General features: G+C 38.4%; 1 protein-coding gene across 2 annotated transcripts in view; it reads right to left on the reverse strand.

Moving 5' to 3' along the window:
* DIP2B (disco interacting protein 2 homolog B) overlaps positions 1-23161 on the reverse strand; it is a 209332-nt gene that overhangs the window by 114435 nt on the left and 71736 nt on the right. For both annotated transcript variants that reach the window (XM_056798247.1, XM_056798246.1), the window contains exon 2: positions 11126-11197. In XM_056798247.1, coding sequence (XP_056654225.1) covers positions 11126-11197 — 72 coding nt within the window. The remainder of the gene's footprint in view (positions 1-11125; positions 11198-23161) is intronic.

The following is a 23161-nucleotide window of genomic DNA, read 5'->3' on the forward strand; positions in this document are numbered from 1 at the left end:
TTCACATTTCCTTTTCCAGTTCTTTTTACAGATAAGGAAATTGAGACAAAAAGAGTTAAGTGACTTGTCCAGGGACACAAAGCTAGTAAAATGTATGATGCAAGACTAAAGTTTATCTTGTATGAAATGGGGAAAATATGATTTAGATTGTCTACTTCAAAGTACTAGAGTAAGGAAAAGAGTTTTATAAGCTTTAAAATGCAATATAAATGTAAGCTACTACTATTATCATTGTTACTTAGTGGGATTTATAATTTTATTGGCAAGAACAATACTCCAACTCAGTCTTATCAAAGCCACTATATGCCTTTTCATACTGAGGTTTTCATCACAGACTTTAATAAAATTTCAAGAGAAGGGATGCACACAATGCTACAGAATTTTGTCTAGTTCTTTAAATATCTCAAAACAAAGCAGCCTTTGACTGTCCTTTCATTTGTGTCTAATGAATAAACCACTTCCTGTTAAGGGGCTTTTGCCATATTACAATAATAATGTGTCTTTCAATGGCCCTAGGGTTCACCTGTAGTTTGGAATTTCTGAAAAGCCCCATGAATTAAAACCATATAGAATCACCACTTTTGTGATTAAAATTAAACAATAAACATTTACTAAGCACCTAATATGTGCAAGGCCTTGAGCTAAGTGCTAGGGCATACAAACAGTCCTTGGGTTTTAAAGAACTTCTTTTAGTAGCAAAAATAATAACTGAATCATCTTTGAAAATGAAGGACAGCATATATAGAGAAGAGCAAAGTGCCAAGGACTAAGTCCTTGAGGATACTCACAGTGGGAGGAATGCAAAGACAATAGGGACACAAGGCTCAAGAAGTTTTTTAAGGATTGGACATATAGGTATAGTTTATAGGCTGCTTGGAGAGAACCATTGGTAGGGAGTAAATGAAGATGGAAAAAGTAGAGAGGAAGGTACACACTGAGTTGACCGTGGCAAAGAGAAGTGACATCTCTTGAACTGAGACTGGTGTGAAGAAGATAATGGGGGGAAGACACCAGAGTGCTGTGAGATGAGGCAGAAGAAAGAAAAGGAAACTCTTGGCAAATGGCCTCAATTTTATCAGTCAAGTGTAAGACAGGATGTTCAGCTGCCAGGTTGGAGTAAGGGATGCCTTGGGATGTCAGAGGAGAGATGAGATCTGGAACAGCTGCCTTGAAAGTTGGCTAGTGAATCAGTCAGGTGTAGAATGATTGCCTAGTTGTAGTGAGGGCCCAGCTGAGATTATGCTATATGGAGAGTATTATTTTCCTCTGGTTCTGTTCAGCAGCATATTTATAGAAGAGAAGGAAGCATATAGTAGGAATAATCCAGGGCTGAAGTCTGACAAGGTTTAATCAGCAATAGGGCAAAAGGTTTGAAAGTATATGAGTTAGGGGAAAGGGGTGTGACACCTACCTAGGAGTCTTACTACGAAACAAACTTAGACCTGGGTTCAAATCTGTCGGTAGATAGTTCCTAGTTGTGTGATCCCTGGGTAAGTCACTTCACCCCTATTGACTAGCCTTTACTATTCTTCTGCCTTGGAATTAAAACACAGTACTGATATTAAGATGGAATGTTAAGGGTTTTATTTTATTTTTTAATATAAATTTCAAAAACTTTAAAATGTTGAGGAAAAGCTTTTTAAAAACCATTCTCTCCTTTTGAAACATAAGTTTTTAAAAGCAGCGTTTGTTTTTACATGATCTTAACTTAATAAAATATTTGGCTCCCCTGCCTCTACCCAACACACAAAGAAAAAAGAGAGAGAAAAAATGTTCAATACATCATCCAAAGCCTGGTAGATCCACACAGTCCCACACCTGAACAAAGAAGAGAAGGAGTACATTCTCCTAATTCTTCTTTGTAGGAAGCTCAAAATTAAAATGTCAAAGCATTCCGATGCCAATGGTGCTCTCTCCATTTTCACTGTTACTGTTTTCCTGGTCCAGCTAGCTTCCCTTTGAATCAGTCCATACAAGCCTTCCCCATGATCCTCTGTTTTCTTTATATTCAGTATTTCTTACAGTGCAGTAATACTTTTATATTCAAGGAGCACAGCTTCTATAAGCATTCCCCAATATGAGGAAACCTGCTGATTGTACCAATATATTGCTCCACCAATCAACTGACTTCTTTCATTTCTATCAATTTGCTGGGTATGACTTGAAAGTTCAAAGTTGTTTTGATGAGCATTTTGCCTTATTAGAAATAAAAGAGAAAACTTTCATATGTTCAATAGTTTGAAATTCCCTTGAGAAGTGTTCATCTCCTTTAGTCACTCACTATGAAACAGATTTTAATAAATTTGTTAGTCTAAAGATTTGCTGAAACAATTTTTTCTTATCTGAATGCCAGAGAAGACGTCTTTTCGATATGTGAAATAAAAATATGTTTAAGGGAGAAAAGGCTTTAATGAATGACAGTGGCTTGTGGCAAATTGGGAGAAGATTGTCCGTAAATTCTTGCCTATTTCTCCCTGGGAGATCATAAACTCTGGTATGAAAAACTCTGAAGTGGACTCAAGTAAACCACTTCTACAACATACAAGGCAGAAAAAAAAAACAATTTGGCAGTTTCTATTCTTTCAACATTTTCTGTTTTCCTATATATCCACTAGGGGTCACAATTATGCCTAAATGAGGACTAGAAGAAGGATGTAAGTGCTAGATTTAGTCTTCCTCTCCTCCCAAAAAGAAATGTAGCTATACTATTAAATATAGCTTTCTTTTTCTTATGATTAATATTTTGGATCTTAACAATAGAGAAACAATGTAATTTTGGAATTCACTATTGCCTTCTGACAAGGAGCTGTAAACGGTGTGCTTTGTAAAAGTGAAAAATGAGTTTTAAAACACAAATCACAGATTAAGATTTAGGCTATCATGGGATCATGAGTCTAGAGCTAGAAGGTCTATACAGTTCTATGCCCTCATTTTATAGAAGAGGAAATTTGAGACCTAGAAAGGTAAAATTATTTGCCGTCAGGCTGAACACAGAGGGATGGCAAGATGAGAGAACAAAATCTGAACTTAGGTACTTTGACTCTTTAGGAAGTAGCTGGGAAAAGATTGAAGGCAAAAGAAGGGGATGGCAGAAGGGCCTAACATGTCCATGGGGTTGTAGAATGTCAGACATGAATGAACAACAACTGTGACTCTAAAGGAGTAGCAAGGAGGTGAGAGGGATTTGCAGACAAGTAAAAGAAAACAAGAATTGGGAAAAGGCCATTGGAACTTAAGAGATCACTGGTAACTTTGGAGAGAGCAGTACCACTGGAATGAGGACAGCAGAACTGCAGGAAGTTAAGGGAGTGAAAGTACAAAGAAGTGTAAGCATCAATTATAAGCAGCTTTTTCAAGAGTTTTTTGTCACAGAGGGTGGAGGAAATATATGGTGACAGCAGGGATGGAATGATCAAGTGAGAATTCTTGAGGAAGAGAGAGCCCTGGGCAGGCCAGTAGGCAAGAGGGCATAAACTGTTGGAGGAGACAAAATGGAATGACTGTTTATGCTGGCGAGGGGTAGGACTTTCTCCATGTGACACAGGGGTGAAAAAGGAGAAAGTGTTGGGTGGCATCTGAATGACCTGAGATAAGGAAGAGGGCAGAAGAAGGAGCTCTTGCTGAATGGCCTCAATTTTTTCTGTAAAATATGAGGCAAGGTCATACTGGTCAAATGTAAGTGAGAACAATAATCAGGCCACAGAAGAAAGTGGTTTGTCCTAATCTATGCTGAATAACACTCAAAGGGCCTTCCTTAAAGTTTTAGTTCATTTTTTTTCTGTAAAAATTTATTTAATTAAGAATATTTTTCTATGGTTACAAGATTTATGTTCTTTCCCTCCCCTACCCCCCCTCCTCCCATAGCCAATACTCAATTCCACTGGGTTTTACATGTGTCATTGATGAAGATCTATTTCCATATTATTGATATTTGCACTAGGATGTTCATTTACAGTCTACATCCCCAGTCATATTCCCTCGATCCATGTAGTCAAGCAGTTGTTTTTTCTTCTGTGTTTTTACTCCCAGTTTTTCCTCTGAATGTGGATAGTGCTCTTTCTCGTAGATCCCTCTGGGTTGTTCAGTTGCCACTCATGGAGAAGTCCATTACATTTGATCGTGCCACAATGTATCAGTCTCTGTGTAAAATGTTCTCCCGGTTCTGCTCCTTTCGCTCTGCATCACTTCCTGGAGGTTGTTCCAGTCTCCATGGAATTCCTCCACTTTATTATCCCTTTTAGCACAATAGTATTCCATCACCAACAGATACCACAATTTGTTCAGCCATTCCCCAATTGAAGGTGTGAATCTTAAAATTTCTCAGACTTGTGAATGTTAAAGATTCTCAGACTCTACCTTAGAACATTTGGTTAAGACCATTCCCCATTTTAAACAATGAAGGTACTTGATCAGGAATGTGAGAACTCTAACTTTACTCCATCCATACTTAACCATACTTTAGGGGAAGATAAAGTCGAACAATGAAAAAGTACTTAACTCGTACTTATAGTGAGGCAAAAGCCTTAAGCTAAGTCTATTTCTAGATCTAATACAAAAAGGTGCTAAGTACCTATAAAGGTCAGGCAACTTGCAAACTTGCAAGGGGCAAAGAGGTGTGAATTACTCAGAAGTTTTAGTCTACCCAGAGAAGTTGAGAACTAAAGAAGGGTGAATTAAGAATGGCCAGTCCTGTGAAAATGTCTACTGTGATTGGTAGATGTGAGAACTCAGGGGAGGTGACATAGGAGAAAATTCTCTTTAAAAGGAGGCCAGAAGGCCTCTGAAAAGAAGTTCAGCTTGCCAAAGCTAAATTAGGGCTCGGTGGCTGAACTTAGTTGAGCTGAGGAGCTGAACTGGTGGGTCTCTCTGAATACTAGAATCTTACTTGGGACAAATCTTGTGGTGAGTGGATTAAAGGCTGACTGATCTCTCTCTCTTAAGGCTTAAGCCTAGGCTGGCCTAGCCCTTTTCTCATTATTACCTCTTACTCTCTCTCTCCCTTTCATTAATTCCTTAATTTGTATTAATTAAAATCTCTATAAAACCCAGCTGACTTGGGTATTTAATATTTGGGAATTTTCCCATGGTGACCATTTTATTTTTGATTTAACTCATGTCTTGAAACCATATTTTCGCGGTCACAGTTTAAGGCAACCACTCTTTTATCTGTAACAAAGGGCATCCCCTCGTTTTCCAATTTTTTGCCACCACAAAGAGTGCAGCTATGAATATTCTTGAACAAGTCCTTTTCCTTATTATCTCTTTGGAGGAAAGGGCAAGTAGTCTTTTAGCACCCTTTGGGCATAGTTCCAAATTGCCTTCCAGAATGACAAGATCAATTCACAACTCCACCAGCAATGTATTAATGTCCCAATTTTGCCACATCTTCTCCAACATTTATTACTTTCCTTTGCTGTCATGTTAGCTAATCTGCTAAGTGTGAGGTCTTAAAAGTTTTAAATAATACAAGATAAACTATGAATAAATCTTGAAATAAAAACAGACTGGTGGGAAGTGAAGCCAAGATGGAGGGATAGTAAGAAGCAGCGTTGTGAGTTCTCATCCACAAACTTCTACAAACAGATCTAGAAGGTGCCTCACATGGAATCTTTTTTTTTTTTAACCCTTACTTCCTGTCTTAGAAACTATCAGTTCTAAGGGAGAAGAGCAATATGGGCTAGGCAATGGGGGGTTAACCAAGACACCAAGAGGTGTTTGTGGTCACATTCGAACCCAGGACCTTCCATCTCCAGGCCTGGCTCTCTATCCAGTGAGGCAACTGGCTGCTCCTACACATCAAATATTGAGGGGGAAAATGAGAGGGAAAAAAAAATCCCAATGAGTCATCTGTCCAGCTCAGCTAAGCTTGGCTGAGATAGACAAGGACATCTGAGGATACTGGGAATGAAGTCAGGCCAGAAGAAGCATTGTGATAATGGCTCAGAGTGGTGATAAGGGAGAGAAGGCAGAGAGCAGGCTCAAAATGCCACCTGGGAAATGGGGGAGTCTGATGGTGACAAGGGTAGGGAGGGATGGCCAGCCTAGTGCAATTTCAGGTGAAGGAGTATGTATTTCTTAGGGATGGAGGCCAACAGATTAGGCTCTATCTTCCTCCATTTTATCAATGGACTCGAGCTATCCTGTTGTCCCTTCCAGATGATGTCTAGGACACTACGTAATACTGGGTAGCTGAATCCCCTCAGGCAATCTGGAGAACATTAGTAAATTGTATTTGTATGATGCATTAAATTCTTCCATGGGGAAGAACTCTAGCACCCAGGGAGAAGTTCTGCACCAAGGCAAAAGAAGGTCCCAGACCTAAATGGGGTATCCCAGTGGGGCAGCAATCAGACTCTGCCCAAGATTAGACCACTGTGGGAGCACTGAAAGCTAGAAGGTCCCTAGCCTGTTCCTGAGATCCTAGCATAATACAACAGCCAAGAAAGCAGCAACAGAACTAGTCCAGACTTTCCCTCCAAAAATGTGGTACAGCTCAGTCCTAACATCAACCCTCAAGTCAGAAAGAAGGGACAGGCAACAAAAGAGGTTTACCCTAATTTGCTATTCCAACATGTGAAATATAAACAGGAGAGAATGACTAAAATGTCTCAGAAAAAATACAGTTTGGGAAAAACGAGATGAAGCAAGAGTTAAAAAAAATGTTCTTAATGAAATGAGTGCTTGAGGAAAAAATTGGAAAAGAAATGAAGACTACAGAAGAATTAGAAAAGGAATTAACAGCTTGGCAAAAGAGGCACAAAACAGTGCCCAAGAAACAAACTCCCTGGAAATCAGAATAGACCAAATGAAAGCTAATGAATCAACAAGAATTCAAGTCAAAAGACTTTAAAAAAAAAAGAAGAAATTTACAAAGTACCATACCCAAAAAAGAGGCTACATATCCTATTTCAAAAAATCTTTAAAGTGCCAAATCTCTTAGAACCAGAGGACAAAGCAGAAACAGAAAGAATCCAATGGTACCTCCTGATAGAAAAATTCCCAGGAATATATAGCCAAAATCCAGAGCTTATTAATCATAGAAAAATATACCACAAGCAGCCTGAAAGAAGAATTCAACCACTGAGGGAAGACATAATTTATCAGTCTCCACCATAAAGGGGCAGAGAATTTTGAACATGATATTCCAGAAGGCAAAGGATTTGAGTTGACAGCCAAGAATAACTTCCAAAGTAAAACTAAGTATAATGCACCTTTAATGAAAAAGAGGACTTCCAAGTATTCCTGATGAAAAGACCAGAGCTAAAGGGAAACTTTGAAGTTCAAACACAGAAATCCAGATAAACATGAACGAACAATGACAAAGGACTAAACAAGGATCTGGGAAGATGACATATCATGAAATCATCAGGGGTCACAGAAGGAGTCCAGGACACAAGGCTTGGGAGGAGTTATGTTATGTCTTGATGATCTAAAGAAAAGAATGGAGAAAGGAAGAGGAATATACTAGGTGGGGTAGGGAGGAGAAAAAGGAAGGTTAGGAAAAATTATCTCATACAATCAGGTTGTACAAGTCAACTTCTATACAAAGGAGGAGGAGGAGGAGGGAGTATAGAGAAGAGAACCTCATTCTTACTGTAAACCGATTGAGAGAGGGAAGAATACAAACTCACATACACAGAGTACAGAAATACATTTTACTTAACAAACAGGAGGGAAAGAAATACATTTTACTTAACAGGAGGGAAAAGAAGGGGAGAAAGAGAATTAGAGGAAGGTGAATTAGCCCTTTAGCAAAACAAACTCTAAAGACTGAGGCAGTAAATAATGTTTGAGGGGTACATGGAATGCCATTGTGCCACACTCAATGTATCAATTTAATAACCAATTGTGATTCCAGAGATCTAACAATGAAACATACTATCCACCTCCTGATAAGAGAAGACTTAGAATGCAAAATATGACAAATCTTTTTTGGACAAAGCCAGTGTAGACATTTGTTTTGATAAAGTCTCAAAAATAAGATTCTGAAAACATGGAGATAAACAAAGCTCGTGAAGAAAATGTCTGAAGAGATTGCTATGAATACAAAAGTAACATATTAAACTACTCATATTTGAAAAAAGCATGCACTGATGACGGAAGAATGAGCATATAACAGAGAATGAACAGAAAAGTTAAAAAAAGCCAAATCAAACAAAAACATTGTACTATAATATAGTGTCAGTAATGCTTAAGCTCAGAAAGAACTGAATTTAAAATGGAAAAATAAGGACAAGGAAAAGGATTTTTAAAAGATATACTGTGGAAAGGACAATCAAAAAAGGAATAAGACCATTACTCATGTTGAGAAAAGGACAAAGCTACTGAATTTGTATGCTGTTTCTTTATTCTTTGCCCAGGCCAACGATCTTTGGACTGTAAATATGGACAGAATGCATGTGGATTTTAGGGACCCAATACCTAAGGGAAGCACCAAGCTGACCTTGATGAGTTTAAATCACCTTGTCCAGATTAGCAGGTACTAGTACTTAGAACTTGTGGATAGAATTACTGAAATGCTGAGCTTTCTGGGAAACTTGGCAGAGGATTTGGGAGAAGGTATCACAGACTACAGGAAAGTTAAATTTCTTAATTTGAAACTCAGTTATTTTGATATTAATTTCTCTTAGTAGTAATAATTTGGAGCATCCTTTCATATAGTGGGAAATAGTTCATCAATTACTTTTTAACATAAAGCACTAATTGCTTCCTCTTGTCAAATCTACAAATGAGAAAAAGCTAAGAATGACTTAACTCACTGGAATGCAGAGTTGGGGTCCAAAAAGATTTTGACAGGTTAGAATGTTAGGACAAATCAAATAGCATGCATATAACAGAATATGAAATTTACTCTATGATCCTGGAAGTTTTGGTGGAAAGCAAACAAGATAATTCAACGCTGCATGGAAATCATAAAAGTTAATTATGTTTTAAGAGAAACAGTATCCTGCCCCAGTCAGACAACATGTGGGATATAGTAAGAGTTTGAGATGCCACATTTTAGAAAGGATATCGATTTAGTAAGGATATTGATAAGCGATTAAGAGTCTAGTGAACAGTAATCAGAATGGAAGGGCCTCAAGATCATGGCTCAGCTGAAGGAGGGGGGAAAGACTAAAATAGAGAGAGAGCTACTCGAGAACAAAAGACTTGGCAGAAGATATGAAATGACTTCAAATACCTGAATGGCTGTCATATCTAAAGAAGAATTAGAATTGGTGTCTTTTTTTTGCCCAAAGGGCACAACTATGGGAGAAATTTGTACAAAGAAGGATTTGGGTAAAATGGAAAGGAAAATTTCTTAACAATTATACCTACTCAAAAGCAGCATCACAGTACAGTCATAAAAACAGTAGATTGAGTCAGAAGAACTAAGATAGTTCTGGAATTTACCTATGTGACCTTGGGCAAGTCACTTAAAATTTAGGGACTCTAAGCAGGAGAAGACTTAGATGAACTGATGCAAAGTGAAGCAAAACTGACTGACAATATAAATGGAGACAACAACAAAAGGATTGAAATGTAATATTATGGAAATGTAACAACCAAAAGGGAGCTCTAAGAAGGCAAGAATTAAAAAGACTCTGGGTATAGAAAATGGCACTCAGTATCACACTTTGAAAAAACCTCATGTTCCCTTTTTGTTACCAGGGACTGGAAGAAATCTCTGGGAGGAAGGGATATAACAGAAAATGTAGATAAGGTTAAAAACAAATGATATTAAAGATTATTTTGTAAAAAGTGGAAGGGATTGCCCCAGGAGGAACCTTTACTAGAGGAAAGCTAAAGCTAGATAACAATTATTGGTAATGTTTGAAAGGGGATTCTGACATTCTTATTTTGATGACTGAATATGCTGATTAGAGCCCAGATTTGATTCAATGCCTCCAGGATTCTTTCTACTGTCATTAGACAAAGACAGTACACAAGTGACTAAGCATCAATGGTCAGCAGTTAGTTATCACATCACATACCATTTGTCTCTATTTCTCTTCAGAGGGTTAATGATATTAAAAGAAGCTTTTGATCAGGTATTTGTTCTAACCTTATAAAAAGGAGAGGCTCATTACAAAGGGAAAAAAAATCATAAAAATTAGTTTTTACTTCAGCTGATGTCTTAGTTTTGGGAAAGACCTAAATGTAGAAAGAGCACTCTGGAGGAAATGGACTGAATGTTCTCTCCATGTCTTCTGAGGACAGATAAAGGTTTTAATTAAAAAAAAAGTAGTTAAAAGAAAGAAACTGCTCATGGCAAGTCTAATTACCACTGAAAAAGACTTATGGAAAATCCTGGACTATCTCTTGCCAAATAATTTTAAGAATATATTTGGGACTAGTTTTATTTGAAGGTAACAAAGCTGGATTGTGAGCTCCCTAAAGGCAGTTTAAGTCTCATATTCTACTAGCTGTGAGGCCCTGGGTAAAGTCACTTTACTGCCTTTGAGCTCCAAGCAAGTTCTGGGATATGATGAAATGCCACTTATGGGTGAATCCCCAGGACTTAGCATCTCCTACACAGTCCGTGCTTAAAAGGTAAATTGTCTGCTGAGATGAACTGAATGGCTGAGTACTTGCATAAAAAGTTTTCTTATCAGAAAAACAGCTGAAAAACCTTTGTGTGCATTTATGATTTACCAATCCTGTTTTAGAAAATGTAAATCAAGACTAAGTATACAAAATCCCCCTCCTTTTTTTTTTTTTAACAATTAGGCTCCCTCTCCCCAAGACTTTTTTTTTTTAAACCCTTACCTTCCGTCTTGGAGTCAATAAGGCAGAAGAGTGGTAAGGGCTAGGCAATGGGGGTCAAGTGACTTGCCCAGGGTCACACAGCTAGGAAGTGTCTGAGGCCAGATTTGAACCTAGGACCTCCTGTCTCTAGGCTTGGCTCTCCATCCACTGAGCTACCCAGCTGCCCCCCTCCCCAAGACCTTTGAATGGCTGTATGCTCCATTACACACATAGACAGAAATGTGCATGTGTGCCTAAGTCTCAAAATTATCTTAGCTCAGTGTGGCTCCATAAATGTTTGGTTGCAAATGAGAGGCAGAATAAATTAAGACAAAGAATTTCTCTTATTTGGCATTAAAATAATTTTAAAAGTATTTTTCACTAGGGTAATGCCTACCTTGTATCTGTGGGATGTAAGGAGACAGAAGTTTTGATCTTTTCTTCTCATATCCTTTCTGGGTGATATCTCCTAAAATAGCAAGAAAACAGAAATAGGTTATAAATTATTCTTCTTTGGCTATTTTCTGCTACTTAAGAAAAATAATCTCTATTACAAAACACCTGAAAGTCATCCCGGAATCTAAGCAATCTTAGCATAATTAGAAGAGAAGAAGAAATTATGACATTCCACCAAGGGATTTTGTTATGTATGATTTCCCACAGATTTAGGTTTGCCTAATGGTAAGGAACAGCAGTACTTTTCCTAAAGCCAAATTTGGCTCACAAATATGCTACAGACTCCACTACATATCCCAAAGTCCTTTAGCAGTCCTAGTTTAGGATGGCCCCACACAGGAGCTAGCTCCAAAATTTAGGTTTAATTAAATGGCCACTGCATCAACTGGTTTGGAAGGTTTTAATCTATAATGAAACTGAGTTATACTTACAGGTCCTAACTCAGAAAACATTTCACACAAAAATGAATATGTTCAACCTGCCTGTTAATTTAAGTAGGAAGAATGCTTATAATTTAAAGCTGTGTGTATGTACACAAACCAGCTAGAATCCCAAACACATATTCCCAAAGTTACAAACAAGGTGGTTTTTCTTTCCATTATTAACGTTTTAGTCTCTTCCCTAGTGATTTCACTGTTCTGAACACTTATTAGGCATTCAAAAATCCCTTTTGATTAAGTGATTTTTAACAATAGAAAATCTGTCCCTGTTTCACATGCTGAATCATTCTTCTGTGAATTGCTATTTTAAAAAGATAATACTAATTTTCTACTGAGTATTTAGTGGGATATTTTAATCTACGGGAAGAAAGATATCCCCAAGTTTCTTAAGACTCAGTGCCTGCTCTTCAATTAGCTTATGTATGCAGATAACTGACATTTATGATGTGCAGCTCAAGGGATAGTCCATACAGTGAGGCCATCAGTGTCTCTCTCAAATGGACACTGAAAATGGCAATAACTGAGCACAGAACTCAAGAGGCAGCAAAGAACACTTAAGATCAAAGTGGATGGCATTTGTTGCATTTCAATGGCTATAAGTTTCTCCCTAAAAATGTAGAGAATAACAGAATAACTCCAAAAGGGCCATGGATTCTAAGACAAGAAGCTGGCCTGAAAGATACCTTGAAGTTCCCCCTCCTTTCATGTTCCTTATCATTTCATGCTTTTCAATGGACTCCTTCACCTGGTACTCTAATGAGACTAGAAGGCATTAGCTATGATTTAAATGGACTTATGTATACAGATAGTAATCCCTCTCCTCTCTCTTCTCATGTATTTCATCCAAACAAATCGACCACACTCCTCCCAAGTTATTTCCTAGATCAACAACTACTATTTGCCTACCAAATGAAGTCCAAACTCCTATGCCTAGAATTTAAGGCCTTCTATAAAATCTCCACTGAGTTGTTCCCAAAATTTCCCTACAAATTCTCAGGTTTAGCCTCTAAGCTTTTTCCATATGTGAGACGTTTCTCTTAGGATGTTTCCCCTTACTATTTCCATGCAAACTTGGGTTGACCTACCAACCTGGAGTCTCTAGTTTGTATCTTCAGAATATCTGTACCTGAATGTTTCACATCAAACTATAACCAAGCAAATAAATGTTTTTTCTCTAAAACTGCCCCTCTCTTTTTTACTTCGCTATTTTTGTCGAGAACATTGCCAGTTCTCAGTCTTTTATATGTTCAAGATCTTGGTAAACTTCCATCTTCACCTCACATTAAATCAGGTTTCTAAACAGTGTCATCCTTAACTCTTCAGTTACCTCAACACCCAATCAGTGGCCCAATTCTGTCCTATCTACCTTCCCAGCACCTTTTGCTTATGCCTTCTTCTTTCCACTGCCTTAGTTCAGGGACTCAACTTCTGCCTGCATTACTGCACTAACTTACCTGATAAGCCTGTTTCAGTCTCTGCACTCAAATTCAACCTCCAAGGAGTCACCAAAATGATTTCCCCCAAACTTACATCTAAACATGTCACTGCCCTCTTCCATACTCAACTTCCAACTCAACTTCCATACCAACAAACTAAAGTACTTTGTTTGACAAGATGACTTCGCCTCTTCCTGCCTCTCCAATCTTCTTACACTTGGCTCTTCCTGACATTTACCATGTAATCTAGCCATACTGTTCATCACACATGACACTCCATCTACCACCCAGAAGCCTGGGCACTGGCTAGCCCATTTGATTATGAGCTCCTTGAGGGCTGGGGCTGTTTCTCACTTATTAAGTGTTTAATAAATGTTTACTGACTTGACATCCCAAAGCCTAGAATGGTCTTCCTCATCTGTGCACATTAGAATCCTTCATTTTTTTCATTTGAACTGAGTTCTTCCGGACACCCCATCCAGTGATCCTATCCACTTGGCCACCTCACTGCTTCTCTGTATGGTCACCTATGCTTGAGGATAGAACCAGAAGCAGAGGAGGTAGTATAGACTGAAAGATCCCTCCTCTGGCTTACCTAAATGAGCACATGTTGCCTAAGCAGCCACCATAGGTGCTGAGGGTTGGAGAGTAGTAAGGTGTAGAGGCAGTCTAAAAGAAAGCCTCATAAAACCTCCATTCAGCTTAGACTTCAGTTTCTTCTAGAGCAGCAGTTCTCAACCTGTGGGTCGCAATCCCAGTGGGGGGGTCGAACGACCAAAACACAGGGGTCACCTAAAGCCATCGGAAAATACATATTTCCAATGGCTTTAGCCACTGAGAAATTGCGCCACTTTATAGCAAGATCTCGGAAAGAACGGGGACCCTTTGCCCACACATTGTACTAATATTAGTTACCTATCAGCAGCCCTCCCCCTATGAGGGGCGATGGATTTATTACCCTGTTGCCTGGAGACCAGACTCAAACAGAGACCCAGAGAGAGCACCCGGGTGCTGGCTCCAGAGGGGTTAAGAATGAGTCTTGGAGCGGACAACTCCTGGAGTGGATAACAGAGCCGAGTAACCCCAGCAAAGTGAAGCCTCAGCTTGAGCTGGAGGGAGACGACAGGAAGAAGAAGGCAGTGTCTACGGACCCCTCCCCAGGCAGCACTTGCCTCCCGCCCCAGCGCTCAGGCTGCCTCCTGCTGGATTAATATTTCTCAACATATAATTAAATATTGTTTTTGTGATTAATCACTATGTTTAAATTATGTTTGATTTGTAGCAATGAGAGTACATAATGCATATCAGGTATTTATATTCCAAATCATAACTGTAGCAAAATTACAGTTTTGAAGTAGCCACCAAAATAATTTTTTGGTTTGGGGTCACCGTAACATGAGGAACTGTATTGCAGGGTCATGGCATTAGAAAGTGCAATATTTAAGCGCTTAGTAAATACTTGTTGACTGAATAATAATTTTTTCTCAGTAGTTTCCAGAATTTGGAGGAATTGCAGGTTCAATCAGGAAAGGGTCTCTATTCTGCTGTGGCTATAACAGAATGCTTAAACACTAATGCATTTCCATTTTGGAATCACAACTTATAGGAAGCTAGTATAAAGTCCTAGACTGGACTTGGGAAGATCTGAAATCAAATCCTGTCGCGCACTTTCAAAGTGTACAACACTGAAAATGATTTAACCTCTCTCAGGCATCATATCTATAAAATGGGATGATAATAATAGCCTCCTACAACATAGGGCTATTGGGAGGATCAAATGAGATAAAATCTACAAAACATGATAAAGCACTACATAGATGTTAGTTATTATTATTTTTATTACAACAATGCAATCTCTTCTATATGCCCAATGCAAGCCAGAAAGAAGAGTTCACTTAGCTGACCTTAAAAAGAAAAAGGGACTCCTGAGGCTTTTGCGTGCAGGAATGGAGAGCCACGTTATTGTTCCCCAATAGCCACAGTGGCTTCTTATGTAGAGTGACTGCAGCTTGTGCTTATCTAGGTGAGCCAGAGAAAGGATCTCAAGGTCATGATGGCCTCATCTGCTTTGTATTTCTTTCCCTGAGCCTGTGACCACACATAAAAGAAGTTAGGTGGCAAAATGGGTATGTTGTGGAAGAGCAAAGGTAGATTGTTGCCAAAGAATGCAGCTCAGACCCGTTCACCTGAAGGCATGAAAGTGTTTATTCAAGGATATTACAGATAGGGTGGCCAGAGCAAGGAAACAGCCAAGGGTAGTGGAATGGCCACTGCAGAGTTTCAGGTTGCTAGATTTATTAAAGGTCTGGGGGATTGCTTCCTCCCCTCCATGGGAACTCTCTGCCTTTCCTCAGATTATTTCTCTCCTGGGCATTCCAAGGGCATTCTAGGCCAAAAAATGGGCAGAAAGGAGACATATACTTTTCTAGGTTAGAGGTGTGTTTTACTGGCCTGAGGTGAATTTCAGGGCACAAAAATGAGAAAGGGGACATACAAAGTGTTTGGGGAATGTCATCTCATTATAAAGATTCTCCCTTAATTGCAAAGATCCCTAGTGCACATGTGGGATGTTCTCTCTGTTGTCCTGCTTAACATCACCTGTCAGGTACCCTCCCCTACAGGCTTGCAAACTCTTATTAGTTGGGAAGAAGGCAAAGGGAAAGCCCAGGGTGACATATATCATGGGTAGACAGCATAGGGTTGGTATCTACGTCCTAATTTGCAATATTTGCTAACTGGTAAAAACTTAGGATCTCATGTCTCCTTCACCCCCATCAGGTAAAATTATTGGATTTTATGTTAGAAAGACATGAGTTCAAATCTTGCCTCAGACTATGTGATCCTGAGTAAATCACTTAAAAGTGTCTCCTTCACAGAGGGTTATGAGAGTCAAATGAGATAGTATGCAGTACTTTGCAAAACGTTTATGGTTATTTATTTGTTTTTGTCATGTCTGACACTGTGTGATCCCATTTTGAGTTTTCTTACCAAAGATACCAGTGGTTTGCCATTTCCTTCTCCAGTTCATTTTACAGATGAGGAAACTAAAGCAAACAGGGTTAAATGACTTGTCCAGAGCCACACAGCTATTAACAAACCTTAGTTGCAAACCTTTAGGCATTGTATAAATGCTAGCTATTATTGTCAATAATGATAACAGGCAATAATCTAATATAGATGTCTCCAGCCTGGGAGGCAACCTTATGAGTTGAACAGGTCTGGAGTTCTTTAGATTCCTTAGTTGGTGTGGGCTCCACTGCTTCCTTGCAATTAATGTAACACTTCTACAAACACTGATAGGAGAGCAGGCTTGCCAGTAGACAAGGCTTCGGAGGGGCCCGTGTCCACAGTGAAAGGACAAGGTAAAGGTGAATATTTTAAGTAACAATCTCAAAGGAAATAGAGGGAGTCCTTGGCTATGAAGTCAAGTTTCTAGCCTCTGTCAATGCACATGTTTTTTGAGGATTTCTACCCCTTCTTTTGTGGGGCAGAAATAAATAACTGCTCTGTGCTTGATCTACACTATACAGGAAGTAGCTTTCTACTATATTTATTAGACTCTAGACATACAATAAATCTAAACTTTAGGTGATTTTCCCCAGAGCTCGAGGGCGATAAAATAAATAATCCAAGTGTGAAAAAAAAGAGTCTAACCTTGCTTTTGGGAAGTAGTACCTACCCCCCACCAAATGGTGAGCCCAGTCTTATGATCTCAGAGATAGGAGGCCAAGTAGAAGAGGGAGAATTCCCTCTTTCCCTAAATCCAGTGATCCAGTTACACAAAATATAACTAAATTAGGACAGCAGCCAACCAGCACTAAGGATATATTCTGCTGCCCATCTTGGTTGCTCCTTCTCTATGTCACCAAACAAAATGAAATACCTCACTTCCTCTAAACAACGAAAAAACAGACAGATTGGCAAATTTCAGCCTCCAAGCTCTAGAAAACACATCTCTGCTATAGAGAGAGGGGGATTAAAAGTTTTCTCTGATGTAACTGGAGAAGAAAGGAAAAGAAGCTTTCTTATTTGTAAAGAGATCTCTTGCCTGAAGCACCAGACTTTAAAAAACTAATTTTCCCCCTTACAAAGGCATGAAATAATCAATTTAAAATCAAAAGTTTAAAAAACAATAATTCACTGAAATCTGTGTTAGTTTCATTTAAAGAGTATATATACAAGAGGTCCTTAGTTCAAATCCGGCCTCAGACACTTTCTAGCTGTGTGACTTTGGACAAGTCACTTAAACCCCATTGCCTAGCCCTTAACCCTCTTCTGTCTTGGAACCATACATAAGTATTGATGCTAAGATGGAAGGTAAAGATTAAAATAAAATAAAAAAAAAAGGATTAGACGTAGAGCAGCTAGCTAGGTGGCTCAGTGGAGACAGAAAAAATAAGGGTTTTTAAAAAATAACAATATATCAAACTTTGGCTACAGAGAATTCCTATAAAAATTAAGAGGGACAAGATGAGGTCTCTGCCATAGAGATGTTGCTATTGGTAAAAATTAGATGGAAGTACATGAAAGAATGAAGTGACAATACAAGCCAACAGTTCCAAAGAGTCTTTACTCAGTGAGGATTGAGGTCTAATGCAGCTAAGTTAGGAGACAAAATTTGGCTGATGAATGGATGATTGATTCACTACAATAAGAGCAGGGAAAATAACTTTTTTTTTTTTTGGTGATCCAAGGCTAGGAGTTTAAAAACAACTACAAAAAAACCAAATCCAATGTATTCCCAGAAGTGAAGAATATAACTTAGCATGTCTCTCTGACTAAAAAGTCAATCTCTAGCAACAAGAGCAGAGTTTCATTCCTTCTCTTTGGGAAATCAGGAAAGCAGGAGAGAGAGAAAGGCAGCAAAGAGTTTGAAGATGCAAACTTTCATGTGGGTCCAGGGTACAAAGTGTCTCTTATGGAAGGGAGTGAAACAGAAGGAGGGTGAATGCAGAGGAGGAATGATCCATGAATGGGCCTGAATATGTCACAAGATAATATATACCATCAGTATTCTTGCCCGAGCTATTTAAGCAAAAATAGAAGAATGTATCCATGTGTCCACTAAAGTAAAATGTTACCTAATGCATTGTGAGCATGTATTTATATAGATATGTCTATGGATACATGCCTACATCTATGCACATAAACACACACAGTTTGAATCAATACTGTAACTTAAAGCTCCACTTCTGTTAACATCAGTCTAAAAAAAGGGTTCAAGCAAAGTTGCATAATAAAATATATCTCAGCCTAAATGCCACTCTGATTTTTATGAAAAAAAAAAAGTATAAATTGTAGTATGACAGCAGGTAATTCAGTACCTAATTCCCTAATAATATGAATCCTCCCCAACTATGAACCCTGATAAATATCAACCCAAGACTGTGAACTTTACCACATATCCTAGGCCTATTCCAACAAGGAAACACTTTCTGGCTTGGCCGGACGGTTTTCAACATATGCTATTGTTAACACGTCTTAGTAAACATTGCAGGCAAAATAATTCCTGGAGTTGGTGCTCATCATTCTTTCTTTGGGAACTGGAACCTCAAATCTCTCTGGCTTATAATCACTATCAATTCAGCAGACAAAAAAAGGACAAACTCCCTAATCAGTTTTAAATGAGACTGTAGTCCAGAGACAGCATCAGATAACAGAAAGCATAACAGGCCTGAGTCAAAGTTCAAGTCTCAAGTGCCTTAATGGGACTGTGAATAGTCAGTTACCCTCTCCGTGCCTCCGTTTCCTAGGGCAGAAAACTGGAGGTCTGGACTAAATGATCTCTAAGATCCCTTTTATTAATCAGGAGCTTTGTTTTGAAATCTATTACTCTTTGTTTTCCAGATAACAAAACAAGTCCAAGAAAGTGAAATAATTTGCTCGAGGCCAACCATCTTGTATTCTGTATCACCTATTCTGTGCACTGAATTCTCTATTTGGCCTTATAGTAGTTTGTGTATGGGCTGTATACCCCCTTGCCAGATTAAAGTCCTTAATAGCAGGGGTCATAGGTTGTTTATATCAATATGCAACACCTTGAACAGTGCTCCTGTGTAATAAATATAACTGGCTAATAACTACTGAATGTTAAGCCTGTGAGACACACATGCCAAACAGTCGGTAATTGCTCCTAGCACTGTCCCTATAATCACAGTCAGCCATTGTGAAATCCTTAGGAGAGTCACATATCCATCCATTAGCATGTGTCCACCTACACAATGCAATGTATTCTGGAGTTAAAAATTATTTCCCTGAAGGTTAATATGTGAATTCTATTTGTTCCTCAGAGTAGGAAACTTCTCTGGTCTTGTTGTTTGTTATTTCTGACTTCATCCTCTCATGGGCCACTTTCACCAGCAACAAAGCACACCAAGGAACTATGGTGTGGAATACAAATGCGATGTTTTCATTATTAACAATGGAAGCAGATTTCAGAAACATTTGCAAACTGCTCCATTTGGCTTTCATTTTCTTCTCCAAATGATCTTGGAATGATGCGACTTAGCTGGGCCTAATGCCATGTTTTTCTGCATTTTCATCTCCACCACTTTGCTATTTTGTGAGGTAATATTCATTATTTTCCACTACTCTCCACAATACTGTGCAAAAGTGTTCTTACATTCTAAACCAGTGCTGACCTTGGAAAATCACATCTCTCGGCCTGGCAAGGAGGTTAAGTTTTTGCTGGCTAAAGTGTATTCTGGGATCTTCTGGTTATGTAGATGACATAGTGGCATTTAATTTTAAGTAGGAAATGCCAATAATCAGAATCAACATCTTTTCTTTAATCCATTTTTCTCTTTTTCCACATCAATAGCTTTAAAAAATAAAATAAAATCAGGGGAAAGCTATGTGGCTCAGTGGATAGAGAGCCAGGCCTAGAAACAGGAAGTCCTGGGTTCAAAACCCTGGGCAAGACACTTGACTCCAATTGTCCAGTCCTTAGTGTTCTTCTGCTTTAGAATGAATATGAGTACCAATTCAAGGCAGAAGATATAGGTTGAAAAAGTAATTTAAAAAGTCAGACTGGAGTTGTTACAATTCCACTATATCTATTTCCCCCCCATTAGACTTTCTTTTGTTTAGTGTGGGTTTTGACTTTTGCTCTAACTAGTCTATAGTCCCACTGCACTGATTCTGAAATGACTCACATATCAGTAACTAGTCATTTCCTGTTTGCAAAGATAGAGACAAAGATATGTGGTACTTGTCATGTCTAGCACCTAAGAACTCAGAACGTACTGGCATGTGGCTTCTGTGAAATTCACCAAAAGCAGCACCCACAAAGACGTGCTCCTCTAGTATCTCATCACCTCCGTACAGGAATGATCAATCGTGGGTTCTCCAGAGCTGTTGCTTTGTCAAGCTCTCAAGGCATGGAGCACAAGCCAAGTAATGGAAATGGGGGGTGTGGAGTGGGGGGTGTCAATCAGGAAAGGATTTTCTAGAAAATGGTGTTCAGACTGGCAGCAGCATCACAGATACAGGAGATCTACTGCACAGCAAGAAGGCTGGTTTGGCTGAACCAAGAGGGTGGAGTAATGTAGACAGCCTAAAAAAAGAGGTTGGTGTCAGGCTGTGAAAGTCAAAAGGAAGAGGGCATATTTGATCCTCGAGCTGTTAGATATGAATAAGTGATATTGTCACTCACGCCTGAACAGAAGAAAAATCTGTTTTCTATCTGAATGAAGGATAGAGTGGAAGGGGGAGAAACTCTGGGCAGACAACAAGGAGGAGTCTGTTGGAAGAGTCTAGGGTGAGAGGTGATGAGGGCCTCAGTGAAAGTGACGGTTGTGTAAATGGAGGGAAAGAGCTGAATGGGAGAGGTGATGTGGATAGGACGGTGAGAGAGCAAAAATATTCACAGATTACTGATGTCTAAAATACAAGGTAGACCCAAGGAAGGATGGGAAAAATAGGTTGGAAAACACAGTTTGAGAGTAAGGAAGGAAACCAATGGCTTCATTGTATTGTAAGGCCTGAGGATACACAGATGAAATAAGACATGGATAGACCTTACCTTCAAAAGATTACAGTCCAATAAGAGGATAAAACGCACATATGAAGCGAGTATGTTAGAAATCGATGCCTACATTAATAGGAAACGATAAAACAAAAAGTTCTGGAAGATTCAAATGGAGAAGGGTCATTTCTAGATAGAGAGATCAAAAGATGTATCCCAGAGTAGACTTAGCTACTCTCAGCAATACAATGATCCAGGACACTTCTGAAGGACTTAGGACAAAGAATGCTCTCCACTTCCAGAGGTAGAACTGTTGGAGTCAGAATGCAGGTGAAAGCAGATGATTTTTCAATTATTTATTTGGGTTTATATTTTTAGGTTTTGGTTTTATAAAATTACTCACTTAAAAAATGAACAACATGGAAATATGTTTTATATATATGTATATCCAGATCAAATTGCCTGCTGGCACCAGGAGGGGGAAGGGAGGGAGATAAGTTCTATCATATTACAAGGGAGACCTGAGCTCAATTGTCCCAGGTGGTATTTCTTTTCATTCACCAATGACGTATTTTGATTGCTATGAATGTATGAATTTTGACTTAAAATAAGTAAGACTAAGTAACATCAAATCTATATTCTTACTATTATTAGTGTCATTATTTTTTATTACTTATTGTCTATCCAGAATGCAAGTATAACCCCCATTTTGGGAAACACCTTTCCTAAAAAAACCTTGTGTTAAGTATGACTTATTGTAATCCTTTCTGGTTTGTGCATTAAGAGTTCATCTTTTTGTCTGAAGTACAATCTCTTCCAGCCTCATAAATTTGCTGTCAAAAGGGCTAGGTTTTCTTTCCTTTTTCTTCTAAATTCTACAAGTTTCTCTCCTCCCCCAAACTCTAAGATAACAGCAGTCCCTCTAAAGGTTTCTCTCAAGACATTTAGCATCCAAACTAAAAGACCATCCTTCCAACAATACCTGAAATGTCTATCTTCTTTAGGGCAGTTATGAGAACCAACCTCACCCTGGACAAAAGTACCTCTACCTTAGGTGAACAAGAGTTTTTGATAAGTTTTAATAAAGTTTTAATAAGTTCCAAAGCAAATCTGTCCCAACTTTGACTTATGATAAGTTCAGAAAAAAGTCTATTAAAGTAGATATGTATATCTTGGCTAATCTGGACTCAAATACTGAAGGCGCTCTAAAGAAGAGGCCTCACAGACAAAGAACAATATCAGAAGTGGAGCATTTTCTGTGCAAACATACAGTAGGAGTATACTGTATACACAAGAGCAAACCAACCTCAGATTATATTTCTGCTACACTTTGGATTCTTATGGATATTGGTGCTTTTATCTATACAGAGAAGGTTGATGGAGGAAAAAAAAGTATATAGGATCAGAGAAGCAAGCTCTTCAAAATGGAAGCATTTGTCAAAGTGGTCTTAGCAGTATTCTTGTGCTCACTCTTAAGATTTGGCTTATAGTAATTCAACTCCCACTCTAATTCCAATCCTTCAATAAACCCAACTGGAATAAAAATATATAGGTTGTGTGCTGAGTTTTACTCTCATCTTTAAGTGGGACAATGGCAATGTTATGAAAGATGCGATGCTGGCATGTGGGAGGGATAGATGGATCAAGAAAAGGGTTTGGGCTATTTTTTAAGATAAATAAATACTTTATTTATTATTTACATATATTATTTATTTATAATATATATTATTACAATATATATTTACAATACATATTTTATTACAATATTTAATTTAATACAATAATTACAATATATATTATTTATTTACAATAAATAACTTGCTAATTGGTTTCCTTGCTTAAGTTTCTCCCCACTCTAGTCTACCCTCCACTCATCTTTCAGGGTGATCTTCCTAAAGCAAGGGTCCACCAACTATGCCATAATTTTACTCAATAAATTCCAGTGGTTCCCTATTCCCTCTAAGATGAAATGTAAACTCCTCTGCTTGTCTTTTAAAGTCCTTCATATTCTAGCTCCTTCCTGCCTTTCCAGGCTTCTTAAATCTTACTAACTTCCATTTATTCTACAATCTAGTGACATTGGCCTCCTTGCTGTTCTTCAAACAAGATATTTCATTTCCAACTCTGAATTTTCA

The sequence above is a fragment of the Monodelphis domestica genome, chromosome 5 (genome assembly GCF_027887165.1).
Source record: "Monodelphis domestica isolate mMonDom1 chromosome 5, mMonDom1.pri, whole genome shotgun sequence".
In the NCBI taxonomy this organism is placed as follows: Eukaryota; Metazoa; Chordata; class Mammalia; order Didelphimorphia; family Didelphidae; genus Monodelphis; species Monodelphis domestica.